Source organism: Anser brachyrhynchus, assembly GCF_964034855.1.
Source record: "Anser brachyrhynchus genome assembly, chromosome: 4".
NCBI classification, from domain to species: Eukaryota; Metazoa; Chordata; class Aves; order Anseriformes; family Anatidae; genus Anser; species Anser brachyrhynchus.
Genome location: NC_137698.1, coordinates 765,964 through 778,011, shown reverse-complemented (window position 1 = coordinate 778,011; position 12,048 = coordinate 765,964). Strand labels below are relative to the sequence as shown.

General features: G+C 39.2%; 1 protein-coding gene across 8 annotated transcripts in view; it reads left to right on the top strand.

Moving 5' to 3' along the window:
- Positions 1–12,048, top strand: part of LOC308193942 (glycerol-3-phosphate acyltransferase 3-like) — a 35,301-nt gene that overhangs the window by 9,130 nt on the left and 14,123 nt on the right. For 2 of the 8 annotated variants that reach the window (XM_080589133.1, XM_080589135.1), the window contains exon 2: positions 4,206–4,335. The exons of 2 other annotated variants lie outside the window; for them this stretch is intronic. Coding sequence is in view for 3 of the 6 variants with exons in the window: in XM_080589130.1 (XP_080445256.1) it covers positions 7,088–7,243 (156 nt within the window). In the remaining 3 variants the exon portion in view is untranslated. Of the gene's footprint in view, positions 1–4,205; positions 4,336–5,265; positions 7,244–12,048 lie in introns of those variants that run through there. 4 more of the 8 variants (XM_080589132.1, XM_080589130.1, XM_080589129.1 and 1 more) reach the window with 4 other exon arrangements.

Below are 12,048 nucleotides of genomic sequence, written 5' to 3'. Positions count from 1 at the left end.
AAGAGCAAGACAGGGAACAAAGAGGTAGTGGAAAGGTAAACAGGCAAAGGTTTGACCCTTCCTCAGTATCTAAAACTTCGTTAACCTTAGCTGAGCTGGTGTAGAGTTGAGGTAATTTGGTTCCAGCACAGAACAATAACAGATTACTTTTCCGCCTTTGAGGGAAGCGTGGCTGAGAACTGTTCAGCGTTGCCCCTTACGCTTGGCAGATTGCAGACTTACAGCTTTTCAGAAAGTGACAGTGCAACCCCACGTACTTCAGTTTAGAAGAATTATCTCAGGTTTTAAATCATCATCACATTTACTTAATGTTTCTGAGAAAGTGTTTTTTCACATCAGAGTCAGATTCAGGACGTTTCTCTGCTTCTTCTACTGTACTTCATTTGCCATTCTTCAAAATGGGGAAACAACAACAGCAACAACAAAAGGAATAGTTGTGAAATTCCAACCACTACACAATATCTAGCCTAATAATACACATTAGGGATTAAAATTTGAAGCCTTTACCTTTACCAAAGAGAAAATGCTCAGGCCTCTTACGAGCATGGGCAGGGCTTTCCAGTCTGGCCTTAAAGGTAACTAATAAGTATGTTATTGTTTTATCTTTTATTTCTTTTCTCCTCACTAAGAGCTTGCTATTGCTGTTTTACTCTACCTTTACATGTCTGTACTTTCACTCAGCAAACCCTATTTATCTTGCAGTGCACAGCTAAGTTCCTCATGCCATCAAACATCTGGATTCTATTATATTTTCTTGTAGGACAAGAGAAACTTGATGGGGGGAAAATGAGGAGCAATCAGCTTTAATGAAAGTTTGCTGGCACTGTGCAGCTTAAACCTTCCGTCAACATATTTCATTCACTTTGTCCATCATTTAAATCTTTTTCTAAAAATTAAATCTTTTCCATGTGGCTCTGTTTCTTGTTGTTTCTGAAATCAGGAGAATAAAAATTAAGCCTAGGAATTAAGCAGAATATTTTTTCTACTTCTACAAGGTTTGGGGAAAATGGAATTTATCTTTGTGTTCAAAATTTGCTTTTATTTTACACAACTACTTAATTGTATTATTACTAAACAAGAAATGTTATTATGCAGTGATTCAGGATAATAACGTAGACTGCATTGCCTTACATTACTCTTAGTTTGCAGAAACCACTTTATTTCAAAATCTCATTTGAAGAGATCTGCTAGATGAGGCCATTTTCAATTCATTTTGGAAGAGACTGTTTTCTCAAGTGGTATGGCTGTGATTTTAACTTTTGTTCCATTAAACTATGTATTTACAAGTGTTTTTTTTCCCTGTATAATTAAGAAACAAACAAAACAAAAAGCACTGACAATGTTTCTTTTCTTTTCTCTTTTCTCTTTTCTCTTTTCTCTTTTCTCTTTTCTCTTTTCTCTTTTCTCTTTTCTCTTTTCTCTTTTCTCTTTTCTCTTTTCTCTTTTCTCTTTTCTCTTCTCTTCTCTTCTCTTCTCTTCTCTTCTCTTCTCTTCTCTTCTCTTCTCTTCTCTTCTCTTCTCTTCTCTTCTCTTCTCTTCTCTTCTCTTCTCTTCTCTTTTCTTTTCTTTTCTTTTCTCCTTTCCTTTCCTTTCCTTTCCTTTCCTTTCCTTTCCTTTCCTTTCCTTTCCTTTCCTTTCCTTTCCTTTCCTTTCCTTTCCTTTCCTTTCCTTTCCTTTCCTTTCCTTTTCCTTTTCCTTTCCTTTTCCTTTCCTTTCCTTTCCTTTTCCTTTCCTTTCCTTTCCTTTCCTTTCCTTTCCTTTCCTTTCCTTTCCTTTCCTTTCCTTTCCTTTCCTTTCCTTTCCTTTCCTTTCCTTTTCCTTTCCTTTCCTTTCCTTTCCTTTCCTTTCCTTTCCTTTCCTTTCCTTTTCCTTTCCTTTCCTTTCCTTTCCTTTCCTTTCCTTTCCTTTCCTTTCCTTTCCTTTCCTTTCCTTTCCTTTCCTTTCCTTTCCTTTCCTTTCCTTTCCCTTCCTTTTTTCTTTTCCCTGCTGATTCTCTCATTTGGCTAAAATCACATACTACAATAAATTGTGTAGTTTATTAAATTGTTTACAGACGATACAGTTAGAATCTACTCGAAAGTTAAAATGGACATTTTTAGGGAACTAGCCTATGTTGATTTTATGTGAAAAAAATCAAATAGGAAAAGAATGAAATGTTAAAAAGGAGAAAACCTTACCATTCAGATATTTAGAGCACTAAAATGCTGCCTATAAATTAGAGATCATGATATCCTCTTTCCCTCTCTCTATTTCTCATTACTAAGGAATGGGTGGAAAGCTTTGCATTTTAAAGAATCCACAGACCTAGGGCACTTTTGTAGGAAACTATAGCTGAAATGACTGCTTTTCTTTAATTGCGGAATGAAACGTCACATACGTCATTTCTTTTCATGTTGCTGGAATGTCTTCTGAATCCAGAAGACAGAATTGGTTGATATACATTAGATTTTAGGTAAATCCACTGATAGTAGAACTGTTCAGAATCATAAATGATTATTATCATAAGAATCTATATGGACAAGTGTCTGTAGGTGATTGTAGGCAAACAAAATGAAATAGTCACTGAGATCAATCACACAGAGTTTTAAAGGAATTTGAAGCTGCAACAGATGACTTACTTAAAAGTGCCTTGTTACCTGAGACTACAGAGTGGCATTTTTTAACAAAAATGTTCCAAGAGAGGTTCAGAAAACAAGCCTGTCAGTCCAATACTTACACAAAACAAATAGGTGGAAACCATAATAAAGAACAGTGGACATCTGGATAAATATATATGACTTATCTGGGAAGAGTTAAAACAGTTTTCATAAAAGGAAGTCCTGCCTCACAAACATAAGTCTATCCTTTGAAGGGATCAAAAAACATGTGGATAAGGGTGGTCTGATTGATCTTGGATTTACAAAAGGCTTTCAACAAATTCCTTCAACAAAGGCTTGTAAGAAAACTAAGCCATACTGTAACATGGCTTATAAGTATAAGGTGATGCATGTTGGAGAAAAAAACAACATTAGTTCACATATAAAACAATGAGCTTTGAACCGACTGGTATCAGACAAGATTTTAAGATTTTAAAAGATAGTTCCATGAAAGCATCAACTCATTGGCAGCTGAAAAAGCAGATCAGGTGTTAGCAATGCCAGGGTTAGAAATTAGAAAACAAAGCAGATAATGTCATCATGTTATTGTATAAATCCCAACTTTTTCTGCAGTCAGATGACTGTGTGGTGTTCCAGATCCTGCCTCAAGAAGGGTATAGAGAAAGGCAGCAAGGATAATGAAAGGTATGAGACAGTTTCTGTATAAAGAATAACTAATTATCCTATTTGTCTTCCCTTGAAAGTAGATGACTGAGGTGGGTACGACAGATATCTATAAAGTAAGTGGAAAACATTACAAATACACTTGGTAAGTGTAGCTGATTGCTTTTTCAGTCTCTGACACAAGAAGCAGGGGATGCCAGACAAATCTGTAGGATCCAGATTCAAACAAGAAGAGGTGATTTTTTTAAAAGTCACAATATAGTCAGGGATGACTTCCTACAATCAGCTATAAATACTAAAAGCTATGTGGGCTTGAGAGGAGACTGGAAAAGTTCATAGAAAAGAAGTTTATAACTGTTACTAAATACAAAGGAACTGCATCTGGCTGAGGAATTTCTTGAGCGGTAGTCACTGTAGGCTGCCTGAAAACTAGTGTACATTTTCCATGTTCTTATTTTTTTTCCTAAGCAATCATTTTTCACCCCCTATCAGAGACAACATCTCAGGATATATGGCCTCACTGAAGTCTAAGTACTATTACTTAGCTAGTTTAAGTTTACCAAAGCTCATCAGTGCTAACGTGCTAGAATTTTGTACAGGCAGTTCTTAAAAGCAGATGGGCAGCTGGGGGGTTGACCTAGAATTTTTTTCATAAAGATCTTATCATCTTCTTTTCATAAAGATCTTATAGAAGATCAGATTCAAGCCAAAGCTTTGCCTGTATTTTGGCACAGATGAATGTTGGCATTCGTAATTTGCTGAGCTGATAAAGTTGAGTGATAAAGTTGAGGTTTTTTGATAAAGTTGAGTTTTGTCACACAGAATTTTTATCAGTTGTTGCCTACACTCAGATCTTTTGGTTTTAGAGAAAACGATGGAAATGAGGGCAATGTGTGTATCTCTTTCTCATGAAATACAAATATCAACATCTCACATCTTTCTCAGGCAGCCAAAAGTCATTTGTCTGGATTAAGAGCAGCAAATAAACATTAGAGTCCGGTTGGACTGAGCTGATGCCAGCAAGACGAAGCTTCAGAAAAACTGCCTTCTGTCATAAGTAACGTCTTTAAGACTGGTAAGTCAGTATGAATATATATGTTCCATGGCCACAAAAAGGATTCATTTGCCTGTGCGATTGGACAAAAGCTTGAAATTGTGTTCTGCTGTGTGGCAAATGTGACACGTTGGCTGAAAAGCAATAGATTGCCAAAGCGCCCTGCTTAACTTCTTCCCCCTCCCATCCCAGTGGTGCATCTCAGCAAGCATAACTTTGCTGTGTGTTCTGCTTTTTGGAGATATGCTCATGATAGCTGTCACAGCAGCTCCCAAAGCCTCAAAGGTCTTGGACTGAATGGTTTCCCAGGGAAAATTATAGGAAAAATTATAGCTGACAAAGGGCTGCAATCCCGTTACTCAAGAGGGGTGGAAGGGTGAGCAGGGGAGGGTTGCTTGCTCTCTGTTTTTCTAGAAGGTAGAAGGGAAGAATTCAAGTGTCATGCTGCTGCTGTGGTTTGAGGGGAATATGACTTGGTAAAGGTTAGAGATGCAGTGCAGAAGATAAGTTCTGACAGCATGGAAAACAGTTCTCCCTATCGCTGTGTGTGATTCTGTGATTCTATGTTATGATCCCTCATTCAGGAGGGGAAAATTGAAATTAGAGAAATATGTCTTTCTCCCTCTTCTTTCAAGAAGTGATCTCTCTTTCCCATGCCTGGGCTGATTGCCAAGGCATCCAATTAAGATTGTTGCTACACCTTCCTGTTATGTCCTGATGGGCTATCAATATTTCATTTGGCCCACCTTTCCTGCCTCACATTAGGTCCCAGAAACTACCTCCACCCTCCCGCCCACAAAACCTTTAGCATCCAGACGCCGTGCATGCCAATGCCCCGTGCTGAAGGCTATTCAGATGCGCTGTGTTGTGCCAGAGGATTGACGTCCCTTCATCCACAACCCTCTACCCTGTGCTGCCCTAGAGAACGCGTGTTAGCAGGACAAGCTGCTGTGGGAAGAGGCCAGAAATGAGAATGTAAGGAATGGTAGCTAAAGAGGAACAAGCGACCAAAGCTTTTTTATTTTTAACAAAGAAATATTGTTCCTCAAGAAGCCAAGAAGAACCTACACCTTTTGGTGAGAGGAGTGAGGAACAGTGGGTAATGGTTCATGTGGCAGCACCAGCCTGACGGCAGAGTAAGGGGTTTGAGGTAAACATCGAGAGAAAGCCATGGGAAGGCAGAAAACATCAAAAAATCAAACAGCAATGTCTTACAGAAGACACAAAGGCTCAGAAATAGGTTAGCAAAGGCAGGTAGAAAATTAAGAGGCAAAAGGAAAGTTAGATTGCGGAAGAAGGTGCAGTGGAATTATGAAGACCAGAAGACTGACATTCAGCAGCAAATCTGAAGATACAAAAGGTACTTCACCCCATGATATAGCACAAGAAGGATGTCATGGTATCGTGAGCTTGTAAACTGTGAGGGGCCTTCTTGTGTGTCCCTGAGTGCAGGGTGTGAACAGGAGGAGTTAGTGGTGTGCAGTGCACTCCGACTCTTGTGCTTCTGTTAACGACTGGAGCATATTGGGCTCATTTTGTAGAGTGTGTCTTTGGGTCTGCTTTCATTCCTGAAGAACCCCGCTTGCATGCAGCGAGGCTGCTTCACCGCACAAACCAGACTGTGGTACCCACGGATGAGGGCATTTTGAACAGCCAGCTCCTGCTCCAGACAAACGTGCGAACGTAACCGCGTGTGAAGGAATGGTCTTGCGTAGACCAGCATATAACTGCTTTGGAAGTCATGCCCAGAGTGTTCATTCCACAATTTTGTTGGTTTATTCTGTGATCAGTTGTAAATGAGCAGCTGATGGGCTCCCCTTAGGTTCTAGGGATACAGCTATTAACTTTGGTTTCTTCTCTGATGCGTGTAAAAGGAGAGGAGAGGGCTCAGGATAAGGGGCTGAACTAGGTCTTTCCCAAAATACTGAATTAAATTATTGGCATCTCATAGGATAGAAGGAGAAACCTGCTTATCTAACATACTTAAATTATGCATTTGGATAGATGCAAAGATAGGTGACTTGTTACATCACCGCAGTATGTTTTGTAACCCTGTAATATAATTTGGCTAATTTCTTGTAGAGCAACGGAGGGAGCAGGTTTTATTCCCTTCTATTGTTGATTCCTGCCTGCTGCAATTTACATTTATATCTCAGAGGTATTTAAAAAAAAAAAAAAAAGAGTAGTTGACAAACCTAATAAAGCTTCGGTTTGGTTTTTGTGGTGAGATAGTGAAACAAGACAGTCATTTCATTGTGAAGAAGAAAGTCTGCCCAAAGAAGCTAATAATTTGATCAAACTTCATTTGCGGAAACACTCCATGTACATTAAATAGTTTTTAGAATAGAATGTTTTACAAGGCTTGAAAACCACGCCTACTTGGATTTGTTCTTAAATTTATTGGCAGGACATCTTGTAGAAACTAGTTGACACATTGTCAAGTTTCCATATTGGCAGCACCTTATTACCTGACATATTATTACTTGGCTGTTTTATCTTTCTTCTACCCTATATTATATCTGGTGAGTAAATGCTTATCAGTTATATGGCAGTAGGTGGAGTTAGGGCGGAATAAAAGCTAAAAATTATGCTATCATTGAGAGCATCTCTGGTGGCAGGTTCAGAGGGCAGCAGCTCTCTCCTAGGGATAGCTTTGGCTTTTAGAATGTGTAATTTTTATTTGCCTCTGACTCTCGAAGCTCGCTGGATTCTCCGCTGCAGATGAACAAATATTCTCAGAAAGCCAGCAGGTTGGCATTTTGAAGGAGCAAGCATGGAAGAAAACAGACAGGGCTATGGCCTCGCAGGGGGCAAAATTTTGTTAGTCTGGCTGATTTTGTTTGTGCTGCTTGTTCTGTTGCCTTCTATGTTTAGAGTGTCGTTGGGGATTTCTCACATCTATGTGAAAATTTTAATAAAAATGTTAGAGGTAAGTTGAGAATTGTGTTAAAAAGTTGCATCTTTACTACAGGACATATTTAATAATAATCAAGAAATCTGTTTATTTGATACAGATGCCGTAAAAGTCATCAAGGAGGTTTCCATTTACTTTGAGATGTTTGCATATGTGTTTTTTTTCTATTTTTTTTTCCTGTTCTTAAGTTACATGAATGTTGTCTTTAATGATATCTAGTTAAATGCTGGGTTATAGTCTGGAACCAGTTTGAGGTTTTCTTATGTTAGAAATTCCATGATATATTGCTTCTAATTCAGTCTGGTTAGAATACTTCATGCTATACTTCAGGAAAGTAAAATATAAATAAAATGACGCATTAGTTTACGAGAGGTTTTAAGTAACACAAAAATGCATTGTAGATGTAAGCTTAATGGTTTTGTTTCGGTTGTTACAGTTATATACTATGAATGAGTATTCTTCTAGGTAAGAATACGGACTGTGCTTGTTTTTCTTCCATTTATAAATTTGTGTGATGGAGCAGTCATGAGTTCTGCTGTACAGGACTAGAGGAATGCATGCCACCTTCTGAAAGTGCAATTTTTCTAGAGATGAACAGGTCATGGCTAAGATCCCAATTCTGCTGATAACAGTGAAAGTTTTTGGGGCATGTTAATAAGCCAGGATTGCATGTCATTTTTCAAGTCTGACTTTTTATGCCCATGAGTGGCCAAAAAGTAGGTGCTGTCAATTTATCTTTTTTAAACACTGAAACATTTCAGCTTTCCAATAAATAACCTTTGTCTTTTTTGACAGAAAACTGCTTTTTGTGAGTATACTTCTACATATGGCAGAAAAATTATTGCTGTTAGACTGCTGGAGCATTTGTGCAGCAGAATGTATCCATGGCAATGTGATATGATTAATATTACATACATCTTATCTTGCCATTTTTTTTTCTGTCTTATTAAAATTGCTTTGTCTCTTTTTTAGTACTGATTAAGAGCTCTATGGCAGGAGCTGGCTTCAGCTGTTTGAACTTAGCATAGCAGACATGATTGTGAACTTTAGGTGTTGATACTTGGTTCAGATGTTGATATCAATGGGAAATGGCTGGCTGCAGGGGGTGTATGTAATATAGGCTTTCATGTGCTATATCTTTTTTTTTTTATCAGCCATTGTTATGCTGATTTAAACTCTTATTAGTACCCTGAATAAAAGGCTTGTGTCACTTGTATGTAGAATTGAATTCGTCAGGCACGAACCTGAGGAGCTCATTGGACAGCTCTGCTGCTGCAGTTGGCAGATACTGAAATCATTTGTGTTGTTTTTTTTTGTTTCCTTCCCCTTCCCCTTCAAGCCTGTGCGTGTAGGTGCTGGGCCTCTTCTGGAAGTCCTGGGGCTTCTTCCAGAGAGCACTGCCGAAAGTGATGCTTGGGATGCAATCAGCTTTAAAGCAGGCTTATACACACCCACTGCTCAAGACATGAGCAGCTTGGCTGATAGCCTTGTGAAATGTCAACCCGTGTCTAGCTGTGACATTATCTGCTTGCCTGAGATCTTACTCAGAGAGTGATGCACAAAAACTATCCTCAGGAATTGTTGCTAGCCCCAGTGGTGAAGTATGATGCCTTCTGAATAGTCGCTCCAAAAAGTCCTTAGCCCAGGCACCTAGGAATGTATCGGCACAGTACTGACTGTATCCAAGGAATATCAGGGCTCTAGGAAGTACCTAACAACTAGTTGGTAGTTTACCAAGGAATCCAAACTTGGATGCTGTGACTGGAGTCTCCACTGTCATGCATTTGATTCAGTCTGTTACACAGTGTAGTGAAATGAATGGAAAACTTCTCATCTGAGAACACTGTGTTTGCTTCGTACAGATATTATAAATAAGTACACAAGCTGGGATGATTTGTTTTCCACATGATTTGTTTTCCACCAGGTTTTGTCAGTTTGAGAAAAGTAGAAGAGCAGACAAGGAAACCAAGGATTTGAATATCAAATAGTATTTCTTCCAAAGTTGCGTTTTCAAAGAGAAGATATCTGTAGCCCTTAGTGAATTTGCTGGGAGCTCACGTTTGCAGATCTGTTTGTAAGCTATGAGTAATGGTGGCATATGATGAGGCACCTCTTTTTCCTTTTCCAACTTCACCAAAGTGCTTTAGAAATGAAAACAATGAAACAAAAGAGCATGCTGGAATCTATTTATTTTGTATCTCTGCTCTGTATTCTGTCTGGAGAGACTTAAATTTTTTACCTTTGCTTCTTCTCCAGCAAGGAATCTAGATATTTGTTTCTTTGAAACAAAACAAACCTTTTTCCAAAACAAGACCTGATTTTTTTTCTGTTTTCCCGAGCATATTGATAGCATAATAGAAAAAGAACTCCAAAACAGTAATATTTCAGTTGTTTAACTGGTAGCCCATAATTGCAGCTATTACCATTCATTTGTCTTTAAGATTATTTCTAAAAACGTTAAAAATGGATTTGAAGTGGTTAGTGTTATCCTTTCCAATAGGGTCATTCTCTACCATAGGCACGTAAGCTTTTCTATGCAAAATAACACATTTTTTCCGAACTTTATATTTACTTGTCTGTAATGATGATTGCAGCAAAGCTATGCTGAGGATGTTGTTCGGGTTCTATACTGCTGCAGCTGCAAAAAATCTATTTGCTAGAATGAAATAAACACACTGAGATTTCAGTTGTGTGGAGAGTGCAATAGCATGTTAGACAGCTGTAGCTCCATTTCCCTAGGATCTTCTGGAGTGTTTTTGAGACCTGAGGTTCTGTGTGAAACAGGAGAATTGCAGTTCTTTGAGAAGCAGTCATTTGTAGGAAAGGCGTCAGCCGGCTCATATGGTGGATACATCTTCGAGCTGCTACGCAGAGTATTACTTGTGTATTGGGCTTACCCATGCTTTGAGGCTGCTAATACAGTGTAAACTCCAACTGGAGCGTGAGCAGATATTGCCAGCCCTTAGGCTAGTAGAAGAACCTCTCTGCTGTGCTTTCAAATTCATGGTTATCCCAAGCGAGCCACTGCATCACGTAACAGATAAATGATAGCTTTGCTTTTATTCCAGACAAATGCCTGGGCCTTTTCTCAACTTATTTCATTGGCCTTTTGAAGGGCAGCCAGGAGAGTTGTGAGTACTTTTCCACACCTGAACGTGGAGAGTCCCTGTCTGCACATCTTCATCAGGCCTGCCACGTAGCGCACAGATCACCCGATCATCTGGGTTCTTGTTCTCGGCTGGAACAGCAACAGGGAAAGGAGGCTAGCCTGGGAGGCTAGATGAAAAAATCTTAAGTGCTTGATCACAGCTGGTGAATTTATCTGGCACTGAAAACTCACTGACTTTCTCTTGGGAATTATATCAGAATACTTCATGTGGAGTAATCACCCTGAGTTAAACACTGTGCCTTTGTCACCCATGAGAACAAAGCTAAGAAGAGAACTGAAAGACCCAGTGTGGTGAGTGATTAGAAAAAGCTTCTGAGAGGACACAGGAGAAGAGGTAGTAAAACGTGGGAATGGAAAGAAAAAGAGGCAGAAATGAATTATTATGCAATACAGAAAAAGTGAGTACAGAACAACACACCAAGCTGTACTTAAAAAGAAAAAGAGGAGAAGAAAAACCAACCAAACAAACAACAACAACAAAAAAAAAAAAACAGAAGAAATGAAAACTTTAAAAATTACCATTCCATATTGTGTAGCTTACAATGTTATGTACTATGAAGGGAGTAATTAATATAATGTAGTATTATTCATGCCCATTTTGTTAAGAAGGTAATGACAGAGAGCCTCCCACGGACTGTTGGAATTCAGTCAAGTCTTCAGAATTCCAGCTGGGATCATCTGCAAGGATGTTTGGGCTCCTTGGGTCCTCATCAGCTGAGAAGTGGGAGGAAAGAAAGCCTGCTTCCTGGGTTGTCTTTCAGTCAGCAAACTTAGGAATGAAGTTGCTCAATTCAGCTCTTAAAGTCTGTATTAGTTGCAACACCCGCGGTTTTGTAAGGTATTTAAAATAGCCTTTCATTACAGTTTTGCAACAAAGACCAACCAGACAGTTCTGTCTCAATACTGTACAAAACAAGGACAATCAAAAAGCTTTATTTCATATTCAAAAACAAGTGAAGCATACAGATGTCACAAAATGCAGGATAAGATGGGAACTACGCTGCTGGATCAGTCCAAAGTTTGATCTAGACTGATAGCCTAGCTTTGGCAGGAGACGGCTCCTGTGCTTGATGAAAAGCCTAAGAGCTGGGTGAGCGTACAGCTGTATTGCCAGGATCACTCTCCCCACTGCTCGTTGCTTCAGCCTCTGGTTCTGATTCATGAGTTAGTAGAGGTAACTAACTGTGTTTTATGTCCCATGATGGTTTTCATCCATGTCTTACTGTAACTTGAACCCTTACTTACTGCTCCTTGAACCCTTTTCAGTAGATCTCTGGCAATATGTTCTGGGCAATGAACTCCACAGCTTGGCTGTGCGTTTTGTGGAAATGTACTACATTGTTGCTGCTCATATCCCCTGCCCTGTGCTTTCGTATGATACTCCCCCATTCTTGTAGTACAGGAAGAATGTGTTACTGCATCTTAAGCGCTGGCTCTGCACCGACCCTGGTTTTGTAGACCTGTCGTACATTATCTCAGCCAGCTGCTTTCCGAGCGTTCCTCTACTGGAAAGCTCTTCATTGTCTGTCTTGTCCTCTCCCTCTGTGGCCTTAGTTGCTTGCTTAATTTCAGAGTGCCACTTTTATCCCACTAGCTGTCTCTGCTGTGAGGTACTAGGTAATAGTAGTAGGATTTTTTACTTTTCTAGTCA